A 23,606-nucleotide genomic window follows, 5' to 3' on the forward strand; every position below is an offset into this window, starting at 1 on the left:
AAAGCTGCTTTGAGACAATGTCTGTTGTGAAAAGTGCTATATAAATAAACTTGACTTGACTTAACCGTAGGATGCATGTAATATGATGCATTATACAATACTTTACATATATTAGATGCAAATGTGCGAATGGCAACAATGGGCAGGTGACAATATAATATAAATAGTTGTGGGAAATAAACAGATAACTGCAATAATGTTGAAGTGCCTTAGAATATGGCAGTAAGAACTCTTGTCCACGCCAAAACATCTCTGTTTTTTGAATAGTATAGTACACACTTTGGTCTATTGTCAAGTACTCTATAAATATATACAGTAAATGTCTAATATTGCATTCCATGCATTTATTGATACTAATCGAAATTTGTAGTAGCTAAAGACTCTTGAAATTGCATACTGTACTGCTGTTCAAACCTGAAGCCTGTGTAAAATTTGAGCAGCAGTGATTGCGGCAGTTTGCATTTCTTAAATCTGTCATTAAAATAAAGGATGTAGATTAGCCTTCCTTAGCAGTAATGAGACATTTGTTGTAAATAAGGGTTTCCAGGAATTTATTTTTTTTTAACAGTTGGAGGTCTAAACTGTCTATATTAAAAGAAAGTATACAGTGAAGAGCGTGATTGTGATAAAGGTTAATTGATGTCTGGAAACATAATAAATGTAAGTTGTGGTAAGGGATGTGATATCAAACTATTTGTGTCAGTTTTCTAACAGTTTTCTAATCAGTAGTGGTCTTTAGGTCATGCAGAATGATTCTTATTACATGACATTACATAATTCCAGAAATAGAATCCAGACAAGAATGTTCCTGAGACATTTAATTTTGTGATGCTGTTCAGGAGAATGCATTTATAAATTATAATTTACACCAATAGGTAATAATTTCTATCTAAAATGTGTTTAATTAAATAATAGGGCAATGCATTATTTACAGCTTTCTTCCCTTTTCAACTCTTTCCCTGCACTTATTTGTTAAAAAAAACAACTGCGCCAGATCTCATTGTCAGTGTAGAATAATGGTCAGTGTAATTACAGTTACAGTTCATTACAGTTGATCTGTAGGACATGGTGAATTTTACACCAGTAAAAAAAAAAAAAAGATGTTTAAGATGATACCAAACTGGGACATTGGAGAGAATGCGAGACTAGAATGTGTTGTGTCAGGCTGCTACTGTACATTAGCATCCCATATTTGTATTTGAAATCAAACATTATTAGCAATGGTGAATTAACAAACAGTAAATATGCAAGCAATCAGTTTATGCTGTTGCTTATAACTGACCTCCCGTGAAGCACGCGCTGTTCCATCATTAATTTTTAATTCATTTTTCCCCCCTTGAATGCGTATAAAAGAAGTTATTTGCTGCTTTTACTCTTAAGTCATTTCATAATATTGTAGTTAAAGTGCCTATAATATTGTTTTACATAAGCCGTCGGATGATCAGTTAATGGACTGAGCTGATAATATAAATAACCCTCAATAATAAAAAATGTAATTTGTTAATGATTTATTTTTGGGTATAAATAAATAAATAAATACAATGACTGTAGTTCATAGACTCCTGAGGGTCCTCTGGCTGCATATTGAGAACTATTGGCACCGTGTGTCAACTTGAAAGAATAGTTTGCAATTTTGCTGCAGTTTTAAATATTTGAAAATCCAGAATAATAACATGTCATTTGAAAGATATCTGAAAGAAAAAACATATTGTGCAATATTGCAGTTGATACAGTCCGGCCTGCTTGTTTATTATAAAATGCACAAATACTGTAATTATAGTTGTTTGATTTGTTGTGTTCACTGGTGTAAAATGTGAGCAGCGTTCTCCACCAATCAATACATACCATTAAATTAAAAAAGTGGCCTTTGCTACTCTGTACTTTGTAAAGAGGCATGTCCATTGTGGGCTCATGAATTTTTCATCACAGCATAATTATAAAGAGGAATTAAGAGCTGTAGTGTCAGCATTCCCCTTTGCCTTTTCTTTTTTGTGTGTCTTCACTGAACATTTTTAATCATAAATCTCAGCTGGCTACTGCCTTTTATTTACAGGCAATTTATAAAAAATTTCTTGTGATTATATTGTACATTTGTTTAATTTTATTTAATATACTGCTATAAAACACTGTTTTTCTTATGGGAAGCAATGAAATTGCTATTCACTATAGTTGGCTATAAATATTTTCATGCTCACAAGGTGATTATGCACATTATCTATGAGGTGAATGCTGATTAAACAGCAATATATTTTAGATGCATTGACTTCAAAAGATATGATAATGGATACAGCAGAAAAGATATAAAGCTTTTAGTGAAAATCCAGTTATCGGAAACACATTTGCTGTTTCAGCTAATGCTGCATATGGGTAGAGTTGGTTTTCTGCTTAACAATCAAAAAAGAGCAACCATCTTCCATTGCTCATGTAAAATGAACAGCGCTATAGTGTCTGTTTTGTGTGAAAGCAATGGGTTTAATTACAGTACACAATGCTATATTACATATAATGTAAAGAATTTTAATAGAAATTAACATAAATTATGATTTTTTGTTTTAGCTTTTACACATGAGGTGGATTGACCACTCTATTTTGCCCAAGGTGTGAATTAGTATGTGAATGTGTGTGGTGGTCATCAATGGGCTGGCATATCATGACGTCTACAGTCCCATCCAAAAGTATTGAAATGGCAATGATAATTTTTTGCTTTATACCAGAAGAAATTCGTGTTTAAGTTCAAAATATGAATATAACATAATTTCCTGATATTTACGTCGCGATGTGTTAAACATATGGTCACCCTTCTGCTGCCAAAACAGTCCTGACCAGGCGAGCACTTTTGCTTAGCAGCACTTTTTCCACAATTTGAGCTTGTCTGTTGAATCAGACCACACGGGCCAGACTTCACTCCACACATAAGTGATGTGAGACCTTAGCAGACCAGGAACAGCCCACAAGAGCTGTAGTTTTGGAGATGCTCTGACCCAGTCGTCCAGTCATCACAATTTGGCCTTTGTCAAACTCGCTCAAATCCTTACGCTTGCCCATTTTTTCTGCTTCCAACACATCAACTTTAAGGACAAAATGAATGCCTAGTATATCCCACCACCTAACAGGTCATAATGTTGTAATTTCATGTCTGTTATGCCTGATCGTGTAAAATATAACACCTTTGATGGCAATCGACCCAATTATTCAGTGAGTAAATGTGTTTAAATAGATTAATAAGTAAATAACACTTAATGTTTAGATGCTTATCCTTTGCTTGCAATAACTGCATCAAGCTTTTCCAGCATTTGTTTTTCAGTTGTCCAACAATGAACAATGTTGCAAAGCAGCTTTACAGAAATCCAGATATAAAATGAAAATATAATTAGTGGTGCTCTTGCCTTTTAATGGTTTAAGAAGAAGTGACTCCTGCAAGATTAGAAATCACAGAGCCAGAGAGTGAGCCACTCTACTTATAAATTATACCCAAGAACCCGCCCGATCCACACAATTACCTAGGGGAAAAATGCTATTAACAAAAGACTTGATTAAACAAATGTATTTTTCATTCTAGACTTAGACTGACAGTGTATTTGAGTCCTGAAAGCTGTTTCATAGCTGCATAACAATAATATACTAGAGCTGCCATTCCACAAGCGAATTCTAAAAAAGCTCTGGCTGATAAAGCTCACTCTAGAAAATGCAAGAGTTAATAGAATTTAAGTGCAGGAATTTCATGTACCATTTACTGTAACATGATGCCCTTGGGAAATGTATTTTGGTAATATTCTGCCTTGATTGAAAAAGAACAGTCAATTCATCTTCACCAGTAAAATCGTGCTTTTGACAATTCCTGCACAACTCATTTCTGTCTTTTCTATCTTTTGAGGGAAATTATTTATCACTTTTAAATATGGTGATTTACTAAAAATCCTGGAATAAAAATTCAGAACTTTTATGAAGACTTGTAATATCTTTAATTATAAATAAATATATAAATATAACATGTTAATATTAAAAAGTGGTGCATCATTTAACACACAACCTTAACATAGAACACAATGTGTAGTGTTCATTTTGTAAAAAAAAATGTAAGTGGTGCACAAGCTGTGGACCATTAAAGCCCATTTTCTTAAAGAGTGTGCTTTCAGTTTTTCAGTCCAAAATGCTGATTCAGCTGTAGCAGATACTTTCTGCAGCTTGAATTAGTCAGATATGACAATAAAGGCTTGACCACATCCTTGTAAGCATAAAGTCTGTAATAGCATACTGTAGCTGATTTATCTTTTCAGCTGTCATTTTCCTAATCCATTAAGTTCTCTGCACAGAGACAGGGACTCATAAACTAATAAAATTTTTAGTGTTTACTCACAGGGGATTTCACAGAACATGGTTAATGCTATCTGTATGGAATAAAATGTCAGGTGAAGCGTGCATTTTGATTATTATAATTATTAATGCTGCCTATTTTACCTTTTTTTATTCATTTCTACTTGGCAGCCACATTTCTCTTTTATGTTTTGACATGCTCTCTGCTTCCACAGCTCACACAAATGTTTGTGTATGTATATGTGTGTGTTCTACAGGAAAGACAGGCCAGTTTCTTCTGAGTGTTTGCGCCACAGCTGTAACATTTCTGGGTTTACAGTGTGGGATACAGATCACCTTCGCATATATTCCTAAAGAAAGTGAGATCCATCTTTTTTTGCTTTTTCCTTTCAGTGTTTCATATTACTTCAGCCCATAATGTGGCACTATAAAGTATTAAGATTACTGTCCATTATAAAAGCACTCACTGAATATAAACAAATTAGTTATTTTTTTCATAATGCTATATTTATTTTTATATTGGTGTCATTTGTTTTTAAAAAATGTTTATTGAGCGTTTGTGGTAATATATGGAAGATCATCAACAATCACGTATTATTCTTTTTATTTGTTTTTTTCTGCAAACAAATGTTACTTAGCATTGTATTGCATTGCGATTGTTATTGCAATTGCATGTAATGTTACTTTTACCACAATATAATAGTATTTGCTTTCTGGGTAATAAATTATTCACATAAACAATTAATAAATAGTTCAATCATTAAAGATAACAATTCACTAATTAAGATGATACAATTACTCTTTAAGCTTGTTTTGCTATTGATTATTACATTTAATGTAATGTAATGTAATAACGATGTATTAATGTTTGAATTGTACGTTTTTTAATTTATAATTACAAAACTAAACATAATTTAATACTGATATAATAACAATATTGATATTTATGTATCCAAAGGAACCATTAGTAGCATTTGTTTTAAACCCAATTCCATGACATTCTTGTTACCCAACAGAACCTCGAAATAATAAATGTATCAATTAGTTATACGAAATATTATTGCATAATATTAAATTGTATTATTTAAATGGTTCAGACATTTTTTTTTTATTTAAAAAAATTAAATTCTATAGAAATTTAAAACAACTTTTTCTCATATGTTACACATAACAAGGCCAGGCATGTCTGTTGAATGCTTTGACTCCAGGAAGTGTCTGTTCATCATAGTTTTACAAATGATTTATTTAATGGCTTGAGATTTAAATTTGACCTGGCTTTAAGACTCTGTAGATTATTATATCATTATATATAATTTTTACATAATCATATATGAGTAGAAAGGACAATAGATGATAAAAATATTACTACCTTATAGACATTAGGTGTTTTTACAAAAACAAAGTTTTGCTAAAACAGCAACATAATTTTAATATAATTTTTCTTCTCATAATATTATAAAAAGTGATTGGATTGCTATTACTGTTTTTGTGTACTTGAAAAAAACGTCAGTTTGTTGAGGATACCTTTCTAGTTTTTGGCTAATTAATTTTTTTTGATAAACTTTATAATTTACTACTTTGTAGTGAGTTAAACTGCCACAAATAAAAACTCATTGCACACATAAAATAAAGTTGAGATTAGGAAAATGTAACAATTTCTGAGTGACTGTAGCTAATAGGTTTGGTCTATAAGCCACTAATTAGAGACAATCATAAAATTAAGCAGAACTTGCAGATATGCTTGTTGCAAGAATTAAGAGATAAATGAAATGATAATGGTAAGAAAACAATAAGACCTGTTTCTCATTACACTAATCAATTGAATGTATTTGTTAGCATTACTATATACAGCACATTGATAAATATCTATGTTTATTGTTATGGTATGTAGATTTAGATAAAATGCTATTTTAACAGAACTAAATAAAGTTAAATAGGGTCATAAAGAAAATTGAAAGAACTGAAAATTGTCAGAACACAGGTTTCTTTTTTCCTTTTTCTTTGTTTGTAGTGAGTGGGCCAATGGACAATGTTCTCTATCATCTTGGAATTGTCAGGTAGGAAAATAAAATATTTTCATATTTTGACAAGTGTTTGAATAATTCAAACAGTGAACATATGAAATATATTGCATGCAAGACTTGCAAATTAGTATTTTTTTGTTCTAACATACCTTCTAACAACAGTTAGAATCATGAGGTACTCTTATAGAGCATAACCTGTAAAGTGCCTCGGAAAGTTATATTTCTTATGTTTTTACATAGATTCAGTGATGTGGATGCTGCCAACATAATTCGCCACATAGTGCCAGATTTTGGTTTGTTCTTGTCATCGTTATTTATCCGGAATTTGTGTAACAAGCTTCTGAAACCACCTACTAATGACCAAGAACAAAACATTCAACAATCTGAAACTGAGGTACAGCACAATCCTACACACACACACACACACACACACACACACACACACACACACACACACACACACACACACACACACACACACACACACACACACACACACACACAATAAAAAAAAAACTATTAACTTCAGTTACATTCATGTCCCCAATATTTGAAGGGTTTAAAGACAAGTATACAAAGATGGTAGGATAAGTGCATAGTAACTAATAGCCTGGCAAGTATTTGCAATCAATGAATACAATGTTATTTTTTTAAACTAGGACTTTTCTATTGGCTTCCAGGAAACATCTGAAACATCTGAATCAGAGTATGAGGAGGAGAGTGAAGCATCATCCACAGACAGTTCTGAGGAGATTAAAGCAACCCCAGCAGAGCCTCCTCAGTTTGTGCAGAAACTAATTGTCTTTGCAGCAGGTCTAAGACTACTGCTCTCCACTATGATGAACACTGCTGGAAAAGCGGTAGTGACCATTCTGCTGGGGCTTTCAGGTAAAACGCACAAACTTATTTAAGATATAACACGATTATACACGAACTGGGCCTTGTGTCTGTTTGTGCACCTGTTTCACTTTAATGAACATTAGCAGTTGTTTATTTACACTGCACCTTTCATACCACTTATTGTCTCTCGTTTCTTGCCTTTCATTGTGGTTGCCTGTTCATGTTGGATTAGCTCATGTTCATGAGCCGGGTTTATGTTTCATTTCACTTACTGTTTTGATTCTTTGCCTTCGTTTCTTTGTTTTTGTATACATGCGGGTATTAGCAAATTCTCTGCACTTACCTCAGCTTCCTCGTTCCGTGAATTACAACACAACAGAATAAATGAATATAGTCATTGTTTGTACAAAAAAAAAAATCAGATTTGCACTGAGAATCTTTCTGGAAATATAATAAAAAAAATAAAAACTAATAGAAAACAACAAATAATGTGACTTATCATTTTCCAAAATCTGTATGTACTGTATGCAGAATTAATTTTTTTAAATACATTGTTCTTTGCAAATAATGTATTCATCTTTGCTTACATCCTTAGGTATATATCCACTGTATCTTTTATATAGTGAATTCACTGTAAAACTAGTCTATTTTTCCTTAAGACATCTTTTTATTCTAGCTATCAGGTAAATTGTCTATATGGACAAACACATGGCATACAGTATATATACATTCACATACAGACAGACAGTAGATCAAATCAAAATATATACACAATACACTGAAAAGTAAGTATAAATACACTGTTCCATCTTTTACATTTTAGCCACAGTTTTTGCTGTCCTGTAGTCCTGTAACACATTGTGGTAGAGATCCCTAATGTGTTTGTTTGTTTATTTCTGTATTTGTTTACAGGTATAGCGCTGCCTTCCTTGACATCAGCACTGTATTTTGGGTCTTTCCTGAGCCTTGTATGGTGTTGGATACTGGGCTTCTCTATCGATGTGCTCCATTTCAGCACATTGTGTATACTGATGACTATATTTAGTGCTGGACACATCCTGATTCTCTACCTCTATCAGCTACCTCTGTTTCAGCAACTCATACCTCCTGAGGACATTTATCCAAGGTACTAACAGGCATTTTTAAATAATTAAATAAATTATACATTTTTCTGAAATCACACAATTGTGAATGCTAATTTCAATTCTTCACTTTGTTCCTTGCTTTCTTTTCCTGTTTTCTTTCCTTCCTTTCTCCCTTCTCTCTTTCTTCTTTATTTGTTGCTTAGGCTTTTTGGCATGACTGCGTTCATCCACACAAATTCATCAGAGCCATATAGTCTGGGTCTGCATCCAGATATGAGCTGGCCTATGATAATAAACCCTCTATTACTGCTAGTGCTCTACTACACACTGGTGGCTCTTCTTCAAAATTGGGCTCTCCAAACTACTGAGGTACTCCATTTTTTTTAAAAAGCATAAAAGAATTTATCAGCGGAGACAACTGACGGATAGATGTGAACTTATTTTCAATGCAGGCCATGATGAGGTAAAAATCATTTAGTTATAGACAGACATATTCAATCAGTTGTATTGAACACTAACCACAAGTTCATTTTATGCTGATGCTTGTTCGTCCTTTTGACCTCTAGGGAAGTAATATTCCCATGACGCGTACACGTCAGAGTGAACGCTTTTACTGCAAAGTTGCCATTTAAATCTGTATATAACACTATATATTAGAGGTGTAACGATTCACGTCTTTGTACCAAAATTTTCCGGTACAGGACTTTTGGTTGCAATGTTTTTCATGTGTGGAACATAGTTCAAATCTGAGTCCTTGAATCCCTCAGGCAGGTACCTATTATGTGGCGAACCGCAAATTTGTTTAGTTTCTCCATCTCGCATTTTGAGTGCATTTTTAAATTATTATTATTTAACTTGAAAACATACACAACAATGCCACAATGCAAAAATATAAAAAAAGATATTAAAATAAGTGCAGTGTCACTGTGGCTACTCACACAAACACACACACACACAAACACACACACACACACACACACACACACACACACACACACACACACACACATACAGTGAGGAAAATAAGTATTTGAACACCCTGCTATTTTGCAAGTTCTCCCACTTAGAAATCATGGAGGGTCTGAAATTGTCATCGTAGGTGCATGTCCACTGTGAGAGACATAATCTAAAAAAAATAATTCACAATGTATGATTTTTTAAACTATTTATTTGTATGATACAGCTGCAAATAAGTATTTGAACACCTGAGAAAGTCAATGTTAATATTTGGTACAGTAGCCTTTGTTTGCAATTACAGAAGTCAAACGTTTCCTGTAGTTTTTCACCAGGTTTGCACACACTGCAGGAGGGATTTTGGCCCACTCCTCCACACAGATCTTCTCTAGATCAGTCAGGTTTCTGGCCTGTCGCTGAGAAACACGGAGTTTGAGCTCCCTCCAAAGATTCTCTATTGGGTTTAGGTCTGGAGACTGGCTAGGCCACGCCAGAACCTTGATATGCTTCTTACAGAGCCACATCTTGGTTAATCTCACAATTAATCTCGCAATACATGGCCCTGGTCATCCTTTCCTTAATACAGTGCAGTCGCCCTGTCCCATGTGCAGAAAAACACCCCCAAAGCATGATGCTACCACCCCCATGCTTCACAGTAGGGATGGTGTTCTTGGGATGGTACTCATCATTCTTCTTCCTCCAAACACATTTAGTGGAATTATGACCCAAAAGTTCTATTTTGCTCTCATCTGACCACATGACTTTCTCCCATGACTCCTCTGGATCATCCAAATGGTCATTGGCAAACTTAAGACGTGCCTGGACATGTGCTGGTTTAAGCAGGGGAACCTTCCGTGCCATGCATGATTTCAAACCATGACGTCTTAGTGTATTACCAACAGTAACCTTGGAAATGGTGGTCCCAGCTCTTTTCAGGTCATTGACCAGCTCCTCCCGTGTAGTTCTGGGCTGATTTCTCACCTTCCTTAGGATCATTGAGACCCCACGAGGTGAGATCTTGCATGGATCCCCAGTCCGAGGGAGATTGACAGTCATGTTTAGCTTCTTCCATTTTCTAATGATTGCTCCAACAGTGGACATTTTTTCACCAAGCTGCTTGGCAATTTCCCCGTAGCCCTTTCCAGCCTTGTGGAGGTGTACAATTTTGTCTCTAGTGTCTTTGGACAGCTCTTTGGTCTTGGCCATGTTAGTAGTTGGATTCTTACTGATTGTATGTTGTGGACAGGTGTCTTAATGCAGCTAACGACCTCAAACAGGTGCATCTAATTTAGGATAATAAATGTAGTGGAGGTGGACATTTTAAAGGCAGACTAACAGGTCTTTGAGGGTCAGAATTCTAGCTGATAGACATGTGTTCAAATACTTATTTGCAGCTGTATCATACAAATAAATAGTTTAAAAATCATACATTGTGATTTCTGGATTTCTTTTTTAGATTATGTCTCTCACAGTGGACATGCACCTACGATGACAATTTCGGACCCCTCCATGATTTCTAAATGGGAGAACTTGCAAAATAGCAGGGTGTTCAAATACTTATTTTCCTCACTGTACATACTGTACATACACATCTTTATTACCCAAATGGGGTCTAACAAATTTAAACTATTAATTAAATTTTTGCATGTATTTGCATTAATTTGATTAATTCTATTTTAAGAATAAAATAAAAAAGTATAAAATATTGTGGAAAGCATTTCTTTCCCCTAACCATATGTCAATTAAACAGAACCGTGACTTAAAATGCAAGGTATGTACCGAACCATGAAATTTATGTACCGTTACACCCCCACAACTATAATGAAATGTTAGTGCTAAAAGTTTGGACCTTCAGTGCTACATGGGTATAGCTGTATTTTATTTTTATTTTTTGTAACAGACATTTAGATCTCAACATGTGGATAGTGTTGATCTGCAACAAACAGGTGGTAATTTTGAAATAGATTAATTTCCCTTTTCCCTATTTTTTACTAGCAATTAGTAAATCATTGCCTTGCAAAAGTATTCAACCTTTTCCAAAAGTCATCAAACTCGTCTGGAATACAAATGCCATTACATACATGGTTCCATCCAGTTTATTATTATTTTTTTTAGTGCAGACCAATATGCTTCTAAAGTATTTTTGAAGTGCAAAAATATATATATTTATCAGGTGTAAAAAAAAGGAAAACGATATTTAGTATCAGACCTGGTTCACCCACATTTTGCTGCAATAACAGCTTTGTGTTTGTTGGAGTTCCTACCAGCTTCAGTATTCTGAATGAGTGATTTTCCCACATTTTTTTCATGCCAGATTTACTGTAGGTTGTTCAGATTTTCTAAATGTTGTTTATTGAAGGGAATTTTTTTTTTCAAATTTGCCATTGATAGATTCTGATCTGTGGCAATTAGATCAGGAATTTCACATGGCCATGTAGAACATATTTTGCTTTTAATCATTACTACAATGCTGTGGCCTTGTGTTTTGGAAGTTTCTTTTTATTGATTATGTTCTGAAGAATGTCCCCTCAGTGCATGTTGCTGCCACCACCACATTTCATTGTAGAGATACCGTTAATTGAAATATGCTCTAGGTTTGCACTAAACACAAAAGTTGTCCACAAACAGTATTTTGATCCTGGTCTCATCACAAGAAATGAAACTGGATCACACTTTCAAATGGTTTTCACATGTGCTTTCATTTGACATAATTCTATCAGTGATTTCTTTTTAGCCACCCTCCAATATATTCTTTAATTATGCAAACTTTGTCTTACTGTGTCTTTGTCTACCTGACCTTTATGCCATATTCTGCCACTGCACACTGTTACTTCTTCAGAGTAAATGGTGACATATTTGTGGCTTTCCTTATCATTTTCTGACTCTTTGACTTACATCCTTTTTTTTGTTATGAGTTTTTGTTATGAGTTATGAAGAAGGGCCTGATCTCTTTTGTGATGTCATGCAGCTTTCACTTTTTTTAAATTATTGATCCAACAGTGCTTACTCGGACACCCAACCTCTTAAACATAAATTTACACCCTATTCTTAAGTTATGAGGTTATTTTACCCTACCTTAACTTCATTATAATGCTCCTCGTCTTTAGTTGCACTTCTTAACATCAGACTGACAGGCTCAGTCATGGCTCAATGGGAAAACTGGAGCTGTTCCAATATTTCACTGGCAAAGCCCAATTATTAGCCCTTATCAGTTATTTATTTTTTCCTACAGGGGGCAGGGGCCAGTGGAGGCATTATCTGCCTTCTATGTTTTCAGTAATACTTGCTGAGTAATAAGTCATTTTAACTAAAAAGATTTAGAGAACATATTTACATTTGTCATTTAAATTTGATAAAGCCCAGGGAGGTGGTATACTTTTCTACTATATGTGGATTTTTTCACAGGATGTTGAATGGGAGATCGGAAGTCCTTCCAAAGGATCAAACATCTCCCCTACTTTCTCAAAAATAGCGGATGGTGACTACATTTCACCGGAAATAAGTGAGGTAATTCACTTTAAAATTATAATGCTGGTATGTGTACATATGATGTACGTATGATGTAAATATATCAACACAAACACAAACAAAAGTATGTGTATTTTATATATTATTTTTTAGATATAGTATTAAATAAATATATTACATATAAAAAGTTGTAATTGCCAGATGTGTGAATCTAAGTAGATTTTGGTGCTTTGTTTCTTTAAAACTTTGCACATCAGTAAAAGTTCAGTGATTACAAATTATTTTCCGGGTTTCGAGTTTGGGATCCCAACAACAAGCTCTGCATCTCTGATGAATTCCATGTCCAGGAGGATTAAGGCAGTGCTAGATAACAATTATTACACAAAACATTAACACTTTGGACACGGTTTTGACATGTTTACTTAGGGTGTGCTCACTTTTGTTGCCAGCCATTTAGACAATAATGTTGAGTTTTTTCAGAGGACAGTAAATCTGTACTGCTATACAAGCTGCACATTGACAACTCTAAAATATATCCAAATTTTATTTCTATAGTATTGTCCCTTGAGAAGATATACTAAAAAGTGAGGGGTGTCATGTGAGATACTGTAGATAGATAGATAGATAGATAGATAGATAGATAGATAGATAGATAGATAGATAGATAGATAGAGAGAGAGAGAGAGAGAGAGAGAGAGAGAGAGAGATATTTGTATAGTCAAAAAATCTTAATCTCAATAACTGCTTCAGTGTTCTGCATTAATCATTTTTTTGTAAAAACAGGCCTTAATAATTTTAATAAATGTTTCTGTTTTGTTTTTCTGTTAACAGCATATTTTGATGCTAAACAATAGCTGGCAGAACAATAATCCTTCGGGGCTGGACCCTCTGCTGTCAGATGGCGACTACTTACATTGTCTTTCCCTACCATTGTACATCCAGCATGATTGTGCTTATGGTACATTTACTCATTTATTTATATATTTACTTATTTACAATAAATTATATATTTAATTCATTTAATATAATGCTATAATTTACTAAATCAAAAACTTGCTAATTATGCTGTGGTCTGGGTATTTTTGCCCAGATGCTGCAGATGAACACGAACCGAGCTGTGATAATCAAGATGAACTAAATGAAGTACTGACTGAAGTACTAACTGAAGCACTCACTGAGGAACCTTTCTCTTCTCCTAAAACAAGTTTATTTGCTCTGCTTGGCCAGTCCTTTATGAAACAGAGCTACGTTATTGCTCTAATCATAATGATGGTAATACCATTCATGTGTATATAGTGTGTGTTTTTGCATGTGTGTTTGTAAAACTGGCTTTTAAAATTAAGTATTATTTTTGTTTGATTAATTATTTAATACGTTTTCATTTATTTGATATATATATATATATATATATATATATATATATATATATATATATATATATATATATATATATATATATATATAAATTATTTTCTTTTTTTTTTCTTTATGTATTTAGAGTAATGGTCTTCTGCTTTTCAAATCTAAACCTCAGTACCATGGCTTAGTAATTCATCATCATTCCATTAATAAAATGTACCAATCTTTTGGTACAAGTTAGAACAGATTGGGAGGATAAAAATAAGTGAAATTGTGACATACTGTATATTGGTAAAACTATTCGATTTAATTCAAAATTAATAATAATAAATACATAAATAACTAAATAATAAACAAATAAGTCTTCTAAACTATATCTAAATCTATTTTAAATCCCCAATTACAATTGTTGGTACACTATGTACATAAAAACAGAATGCAATTATTTTCAATGTTTTAACTGAGAAAAAAAAAATATGGCAAACATGAATTTGATGGTTGCAACACATCTTAAAAAAGTTGGAATAGAGCCATGTTTATCATTGTCTGGCATCCCTTTTTTTTTACCAACAGCCCATTTACATCTGGGAACAGTTACTGGAGTTTCAGGAGAGGAATGTTGCCCCATCTGTGTGTGATACAGGATTCTAACTGCTAAACAGTTCTGTGACTTCTTTGTTGTATTTTTTATTATTATTTTGTTATTATTTTGTGATGTGCTAAAAGTTTTCTATTGGTAAAGGTCTGAACTGTAAGCAATCCAGGCCAGGATAGTATTCAGTACATTTGGTTTAGCATTTTATTTTTTTATTTTTTACACCAAATCATGTTATTGACCTGTTGTCAGTTAACCTAATTAGTTGAAAAATGTTCCTCCACCTGTTTATTTAATTTTTTTTATTTATTTTTTTAACACTTACTTTTCCAGCCCATAGTTGTCCATCCTGAAATTATTGAGACATGTTGCATCCATAAAATTGAAATAGCACAATTACATTGATCTATTCTATTTTAAATTAAATATGTATGATATGAGATTTAGTAATATAAGATTTTTAAATCATTGCATTTAGTGTTAATTACATTTTACACAGTGAAGCATTTTTTATGGTAGTCTTAATACTTTTCCTAGTGAAATAATATAAATATGACAGAAAATTTTAATAGAACAATATGTAAAGAAAATGTAAATTTACCAGTATATTCCATATTTAAAAGTGCTCCATCTATTTCAATAATCATTTCCATTTCAATTAAATATGATTATATGAGGGATTTAAATATATGATATCAAGTCAAGGTTTAAATAGATAATCTTCTTATCTGTAAATTTAAATGTAACATGAGAAGAATACAATAGTTTTTTCCAAAAAGATAATAGGTAGAGTTTACCATGTTACCTAGTGTAATTACAATTTGTATCATATCCCAGGATATATTGTTTATGTTATAATTAGCCATGAATAAGGTATTTCCAAATAAGGTATTGAACCTTAGCCACAGGAGCTAGCACACTGACCTCTAATCACATTTGATGTTACATTTATTATTCATTTTTAATAATAAAAATAATTTATTTTTTAAATACATTTCTATATGAATACTTATTTTTATATGTATGTATATGTATTTCTTTACCTAAAAGAGAAATTGCAAATATTTTGTGTGTGTGTGTGTGTGTGTGTGTGTGTGTGTGTGTGTGTGTGTGTGTGTGTGTGTGTGCACGTGCACAGGTATGGAGCATCACTTATAATTCCTGGCTTACATTTGCCTTGTTGGTGTGGTCCTGTGTTATCTGGATGTCAAGGCGTCGGCGGGAGTACACCATGATCAGTGCTCCATTTCTTGCGGTTTATTGCACGCTGCTGTTGGTGGCTGCCTTTATTAGTGCTTTCCGTCTCCATCATAGTGAACTGTTCCCTGCTCTTCCAAAAGCAGTTCTGGATGATTTTGATCTCTATTCTTACCACACACCCTGTCTTCACTTGGGAGCAAAGGTAAATTACAGCCTAAATTGTCAGAGATTCCACATGTTTTACTGATGTTGTTATTATTAACGTTATATTACTGTATATTTCTAACTACTTTCTTATTATCTATGGATAATATAAATTTTTTTTTTTACTTTTTATCTTGCTATTTAAAAATATTAATCAGAATTTTGAATTGCTAAATATTACAATTTTTTAATTATTATTATTATTTAACTAATTATTTCATGATGTATTCTTGTTATTTTGACTTAATATCATAATGATATAACAAAATAACAACTTGGATTAATATCAATATATAATGAGATAATAACTATAAATATTGATATTTCAAAAAAGCATTGATTTTAAATAGAAATCGCAATAATGCCAATAATTGTTTTCATCCGTTATAACAGTTAAAATGAAAAGACTTTTCCAAAACAATACAAATAAATAATACAAATAAACGTTTTTTCTAATGAAACTGAGAAGAAAAACGCTGAGCACATGTAACGTTATTGTTTGCTTTGGGATTTAATTAAAATAACATTTCTTTCTTTCTCTTTAAAAAAAAAATAAAAAAGATGATTTATGCATTTAGTTTCTGGATGTTGCTACGACAACAGTTAATTGAGAAACAAGAAGAGCAACAGAAAAAAGAAGAGAATCATGATGTCAAAAGTACAAGTATGTAGTATTTTTTTAACATGTAATAGATAAAAATAGATGAAAAATTATCTGTTACAATTACATAATAAAACATTATACTTTGTAAATTGTTACTTTTGTATATGTTGAATTGGTTATTGTTAGAATATATACATTGGTGATGTAAATAAATACATGGATTAATTTACTACTATTATAAGAAAATAAATAATACGTCATAATTATGGACAAAAACGTGTTTCATGTTCTATATGTCTAAAAGAAATGTGTGTTTGTGTCCAGGCATAGCTGATAAAACCGAATCATCCAGCATGATGGATAGAATGGGTGATTTTTTTAAAGGCATTCTGGTTAAGTATTGGATTGTTTGCTGCTGCTCCATGTTTTTTGTCATCAGTTTTTCTGGAAAAGTGGTTGTCTACAAAATCCTCTACATCTGTTTGTTCCTCTTCTGTATGGTTCTGTACCAGGTGAGCCTTTCATTTCAATTTCTTAGCTGCAACCCTTTTCTCTTTTTACAAAATTTTCAAGTTAGTTTGTCATAATTTGTAAGTTGTTTCATTTCAGTGTGCATTTCTGACTATTTCTACTCTTTTCTTGGCTTATCAGTAACAAACCCTTTCCTCACTTTTGTCTCTGTCTGACTGTATTGCTCTGACTTAAATAGAGACAGTGTGAATATAAAATAAACCACTGGGATAATATACAAATATATGCATGTAAGAGCAAACTGGAACAAACTAGAGACATAAAGGACATGTCTAGTAACATTAACCTGAGGATCATTTCAATTAAAGGAAAGATGCTGCAAAACTAGGGAACTTATTTATAAACAGGAAATGGGACACAGGTGGCAGTAATAACAATTAACAGACATGAGAAAGACAACATGAGGGAGCAATATGAGCCTGTAGTGGACAAGACACAACACAACAGGTTTTCCCAAGAGACCTTGTGACTGTGAGATGTACAGTTTCAGCAACAGAAAAAGCAACCTGCTGTTTCCTCTCATTAAGGTCCGGTATGACATATGGCGACATGTCCTGAAGTATTTCTGGGCTGTGGTGGTTGGTTATTCTATGCTGGTCTTGATTCTAATTTACATGTACCAGTTCAAGACGGTGTCAGGACTGTTTCGTCAAATCATAGGCATGTCGGAAGAGGGGTAAGTGTTGCAAACACACTGTTAAAATTGATCTTGTTTCTGTTCAAATAAATGTAAAAATGGGTTAGAGTTGCTTAAGAGTTGATTAGAATAGAGTACCTACATTAAAATATCTGTAACCAACTGGATCAGAATGATTAACTTCCAATACATTTCATGATTGAATGTACTTACATTATTTGTTTGTTACAGTCTGCGTGATCTGGGCCTGGAGCAATTTGACACTGTAGAGTTATTTGCACAGATTTTACTTCCTGCAGCCTTCCTACTGGCCTGCATCCTTCAACTGCACTATTTTAACTCAGACTTTCTTACTCTCACTGACCTACAAAATGTACCTGTGTGTGATGTTACATTCAAGTGAGTTGAATGCTTTTGTCACCTCTGCAAATTGAGGTCTGATTAGCTCAAATAATATGTTCTAATCTATGGGCCTCAGATCTATTATTATTTCACCAGAGATGTAGATACTTATCATGTTTTGATTCTGTACATATGTTCTATGCAGAGAAGAAGAACTGAAAGAGACACTGAACAGGATATCAGACATGTAAGTCTAATAATGTGTAATAATTCAATAATTAGTTTATAGTATTCATTCTTATCTTCAGGAAGAGTTTGTCAGAATGGTGGCAGGCCATAAGAGTCAAAACTAAATTTACAAAAATAGAATCTAGATAATAAGATGCAAATCTTTGTTGAACTTATCATCTGTTCACTGTTTTTAAGGGAGATTGTTAAAGTTTAATGTTAATTTAAAAGTTAAATGTTAAAGTTCATGAAAGTACAATTAGAAAAAGATTGAGAAAGTGTGGTTTGTTTGGAATGAGTTGCTAGTTAAAGGCTTATTTTTCTAAAATAAACATGGCAGAATAGCTTAGGTTTGAAAAAAAATGCATCTAATCAAACCACATGGAGCCTGGAACAATGTCCATAATGGCCATAATGCACAGCTCCATGTTTGGCATACTTGACAGTATATACTAGAGTCAGATGTGAGGCTATTTGTCAGGCAGCTAAACCTTGGCCAACATTAGGGCATGCAACAGGACAATGATCCCAAGAACACCAGCAAATCTACAACAGAATGGCTGAAAAAAACAGAATCAATGTGTTGCAATGACCAATTAATCTAGACTTAAATCTAAAAAAAATGCTGTGGCAGAACCATAAGAGAGCTATGTATAAACAAATGCCTGCAAAACTCAAGGAACTGAAGCAACGTTTTAAAGAATATTGACCCAAAATTCCTCCACAACATAATAAAGGTGCTGAAGGGTGTTTTAGAAGCTATTTAATCATAAGGTGTACTTGGTTTTTTACACATGGCTTCTCTCTTTTGACACGAATTTATAAATTTTGTTATAATTAATAACAGTGTAATATCTCATGTGTTGTTAATCTAAGTTTGTATTTACCTAATTCTAAGACCTGGTAAAAACCAGATGATTTTTGTTATGTCCTGCTATGTAAAACTATAGAATTCTAAGAGAACGTACTTTCAGTTTTTTTTAAAGATTGCACATATTCGCAAGCGTACAACTAGGCAACGCTTTGAAATAAATCTTAAACATTGGTTTTGGTTAATATGAAATGGAATCCTTTAAGGTTGTTGATCAGAAAAGAACTTTACTGTCATTCATAGTGAATAACCAGTTATGCTGTGTACATGTATGTTTAACTGTTGAGCAAAAGTTTAATTTGTTCATAGTACATGTATATTTATTTATTTCAGGGTAAAAGAAAACATTGAAAAAATCCAAAACCGGTAAATCCTGAATGTTATTGTTTCATTTTATTTTTATATCATAAGCTGTAATATTTGTAATGCCATAAAATAACCTGGCTTTGTTCTCTGTGCTAGGCTAAAAAAGGAGCAGATGAATGTTGAAGGAGATGATCTGCTGGGCAGCTTAGAATTGAATTCCCCTTCATGTAAGGATGAAGAAGAAGAAATTGGTAAGAATTTAGATGCACTGACAATTGCAGTAGTAGCAGACATTTTGCCAGCTTTCCGCTTGTGAGAATTAAATTTTTTTGTTTTATAGTGTAAAGGTTTTGGGAAAGTGGGAGTGTGAGAGACACCCACTGAACACAGCAAGATGCTCATGTAACTTTCATGTCTGACTGTGTATTTTAGAATCAACAGAAAACAAATGGTTTTTAGTGGTGGATCGGGTAAGCTACTTCACACTAAATGCTCTGGCGTGGATGACTAAGGGTCAAGAGTTTTGCTGGAGATTGCTGGAGCTTCATAGCCTCAAACTTGTTGCTGCAGGCATCATCTGGGTTAGCCTTAAAGAGGTAGGCTTGACACACGCTCACAAAACCAATTTTATAGAGGAATTTACAGGTTTTACTGTAGTTTTACTGTTTTACTGTACTGTTTTACTGATGTAAACATATCGTGGTATAAGTGCGCACAAGCATGTAGTATGTGAAGGGCTAAATCTTGACCAACAACTTGTAGATATGATGTATTTAAGCCAGATGCACATTTCACATTACAGTCAGTTTAATGTAATATTCAAACATGCTTTTACAATCCAGCATATGAGATATGTTTTATAAAAAATCCTAGAATAAAGATTATGTTGCAAATTGAAAGTTTATTTGAATCTGTTAAAATTGATGGCACTGCCCAGTATCCGTTCTTAGTGAACACCTCACATATTCTGCATTTATAATTGTTTGTTATAATAATAATAATTAATTATAACAACAACAATAAAAATAATAATAAAATGAAATGTTTGTATCCTATTGAAATTCATGCATAAATATATCCTATTTTCCTCTCTTTGGAAGGTTTTTCCAATTACATATTAGTTTTTTTCTTTTTTAGTGTTTCTTGCTATTCTGTTTTTTTTTTTTTGGTCATGTATTTGGTTACCCTTTTACCCTTAATGATATGAGCTCTGACTGGTTCTGTATTCTATGTTGACCGTTTGATCTCTTTCTCACGATTCTTTTATAAATTCTGTATTATTTTTTATTGGCTTTGATTGTTACATATTATATGCTGTATGCTTTAAAGCATTGCCCAAATTCTTCTACTACACTACATCATGTAATGTGTGTATTTTTCTCTTTGTTACGTAGGTGTCCCTGATGAATTTTCTGTTCCTGGCGTTATGGACATTTGCTGTCCCATATCCAAGACTGCGGCCAGTTGCCTCTACTGTGTCATCTGTCTGGGCCTGCGTGATGGTTGTGTGTAAAATGATGTATCAGTTAAAATTAATCAAACCAGCAGAGTTTTCTGTTAACTGCACCACTGTGAGTTTCTTTAGAAATGTTTATACTTTCTTACTAAATTGGCCTGCTCCTAGCTAACCTCAAAACTTACCAAAAGTAGAGTACAACAAATATTATAATACTGCTAAATAAATAACAATTAATTTTCTTCTGTATTCTGTATATTTTCCATGCTTTGATTATATATACTTATATACTGTTTCTCTCAAGAATTTGCTGATTTCTAACCAGAGCTGGTACAGTGGGGATGTGGCACAGCTTTTGCAGAAGTCTGTTTTGTATATTGAACCTGTGGATCCATCTCTATGGATTGGCAGTCTGAAAAAATGTGGAAATGCTATTCTGCCTTGCTTACAGGTCTGCTACTCAGTATTAACATTCAGTTTTTTTCAAACACAAGTTTTTTTTTATGTGGAGTACATTTAATGCTAAAATATTACTGCAGCTATAGTTTAGAGTACATGGTACCAGTCAGATGTGGTAACATAAAGCACCTCACAATATACAACAGACATTTACATATAGCTATAAGCAAATCATAAATGCCTAAGATAACTATCATCACTGTTCAGTGGTTTATTCAGTCTTTGATTAGTGGTAAAATGTATGTTACTGGACATTCACATTTATTGATTATCATTGACTCATAACAGTTAATACAGTACTAGCTTGTACTACTTGTTCAGAACATCAATATATGAAATACATGACAGTATGCCATGTCTCTGCAGAACCATTTATTTATATTGGGCCTCCTTGTGTTTGACGTGACTGTCCATCGGCACCAGCTCTACCACTGTCTCCATTTCAACCTGAAACCTTCTCCCAAAGGCACCATTTTCAACAATGTAACATGGCAACACCTGGATCATGGCATCCCGCCCTGCTTCAGATACTTCTGCAATTATTTCTTCTACAAGTTTGGCCTTGAGGTACAGCAAATCTTTACCTGGCCTTATGGGACTTAAAAATACTTGAATGCTTTGATGTTGAGGCAGTGATTTTATTCTTTAACTCATGTGTTTTTGTACAAGATATCATTTGTTGTGGCAGTGAATGTAATTGGCCAGCGGATGGATTTCTTTGCTCTTCTGCACTCATTTGCACTGATCACAATTCTGGGACGTCGCCGCAGGAAAGCTATTGGTGAAGTGTGGCCCAGATATTGTTGCTTTATTGCGAGCTTAATGGCGTTCCAGTATTTGCTGTGTATCGGGGTGCCTCCTGCACTCTGTACTGGTATGTCACACAATACTTAAGAAGCCACAGTTCTATATCGCTCAGAATACTCAATTGCAGAACAGTATTTATTCAATTTTACTAAACACATTTCTTGAGTTTAAGTTTTACTGTTAACATACTAATTCACACACATATATAATTGTTAAAAGTTAACTCAGAGTAACTTTATGTAGTTAATCAGTTTTCATTCCTGTAGGCATTCACTCAGTAATTGTGTTGCAGTAAACAATTGTTTTTAAATACAGTAAATGTACAGCATTGAACTATACAATTTGTTCTTTCTAACCTATTTTGTGCTGCAGATTATCCTTGGAGGACAGGCTCTAATGCTCTTAGCTCTAATCAAATAAAGTGGCTGTATTTGCCAGATTTTGCTATGCAGCCTAACCCCACTTTCATATTTTGTGAGTTGGTATATACATATACATATATACATAAAGTATTTTCTTACTAAAATTGTATTTTCTTATCAACATTGAACAACCTTTGACTATTATTATTATTATTATTATTATTATTATTATTATTATTAACATCATCATCATCAGCAGCAGCAGCATTATAATAATAATAATAATTATTATTATTAGTAGTAGTTGTTGTTATAGGTATAGTAGTGGTAGTTGCACTGGGTTGCTCATTACAAGTTCTAGCAGTACATTAATATTATTTATAGCACTTTCATGCTGGATATCACTGTTACATTTTTTTTTCTAATCTCTTTGTAGATGACTTCTTACTGTTGATGGTAGCCTCTCTGCAGTGGCAGGTGTTTGAAGAAGAGAATAAGGCCTCTGTTAGACTTGTGGCAGGGGAAAATGTGGAGATTAGTAGAAACCTAGACTCTCGCTCTCTTAACCAGTATACAGCAGTTGGCAATTTTCTGCACTGCCGGTGTGTATTCTATATGTGTCTACTAATGAAACATGTGATGCGTTCCCTACATAGCTCATTCAGTTTTATAAAGTATTTTTTTTATTCTGTTTGTTGAAAATATTTTTGAACTAAGCCACATTGATATTACTAACTGCTATGGATTTTTGTTCGAATAATATGTATAATCTGTCAAAGCACCAGTTTTAAATAAATAAAAAATCATTGTCACTGACCAGTGACTTTATATAAAAAAAATTTAATTAGTTGGAAATAAGAACCAAAGATTTGCTTTTTGACTGGTTAAATATCTGTTGTCACTTCTGCTGTTCATATAATTCTTTAACATAACATATGTTTATAATGTCTGTGTGTGCCT

At 33.2% G+C, this 23,606-nt stretch overlaps 1 protein-coding gene across 1 annotated transcript in view; it reads left to right on the forward strand.

Moving 5' to 3' along the window:
• Window positions 1–23,606, forward strand: part of si:dkey-11f4.7 (piezo-type mechanosensitive ion channel component 2) — a 65,056-nt gene that overhangs the window by 12,325 nt on the left and 29,125 nt on the right. The window contains exons 4-27 of the mRNA XM_046870926.1: window positions 4,572–4,673; window positions 6,326–6,371; window positions 6,579–6,732; window positions 7,019–7,226; window positions 8,091–8,304; window positions 8,467–8,632; window positions 12,623–12,724; window positions 13,517–13,643; window positions 13,776–13,957; window positions 15,778–16,041; window positions 16,605–16,707; window positions 16,972–17,159; window positions 17,706–17,854; window positions 18,047–18,214; window positions 18,363–18,404; window positions 19,590–19,622; window positions 19,719–19,813; window positions 19,995–20,158; window positions 20,957–21,133; window positions 21,323–21,469; window positions 21,844–22,044; window positions 22,147–22,351; window positions 22,657–22,758; window positions 23,083–23,248. Of these exons, the coding sequence (XP_046726882.1) occupies window positions 4,572–4,673; window positions 6,326–6,371; window positions 6,579–6,732; window positions 7,019–7,226; window positions 8,091–8,304; window positions 8,467–8,632; window positions 12,623–12,724; window positions 13,517–13,643; window positions 13,776–13,957; window positions 15,778–16,041; window positions 16,605–16,707; window positions 16,972–17,159; window positions 17,706–17,854; window positions 18,047–18,214; window positions 18,363–18,404; window positions 19,590–19,622; window positions 19,719–19,813; window positions 19,995–20,158; window positions 20,957–21,133; window positions 21,323–21,469; window positions 21,844–22,044; window positions 22,147–22,351; window positions 22,657–22,758; window positions 23,083–23,248 (3,505 nt within the window). The remainder of the gene's footprint in view (window positions 1–4,571; window positions 4,674–6,325; window positions 6,372–6,578; window positions 6,733–7,018; window positions 7,227–8,090; window positions 8,305–8,466; window positions 8,633–12,622; window positions 12,725–13,516; window positions 13,644–13,775; window positions 13,958–15,777; window positions 16,042–16,604; window positions 16,708–16,971; window positions 17,160–17,705; window positions 17,855–18,046; window positions 18,215–18,362; window positions 18,405–19,589; window positions 19,623–19,718; window positions 19,814–19,994; window positions 20,159–20,956; window positions 21,134–21,322; window positions 21,470–21,843; window positions 22,045–22,146; window positions 22,352–22,656; window positions 22,759–23,082; window positions 23,249–23,606) is intronic.

Source organism: Silurus meridionalis, chromosome 17 (assembly GCF_014805685.1).
Source record: "Silurus meridionalis isolate SWU-2019-XX chromosome 17, ASM1480568v1, whole genome shotgun sequence".
NCBI lineage: Eukaryota > Metazoa > Chordata > Actinopteri > Siluriformes > Siluridae > Silurus > Silurus meridionalis.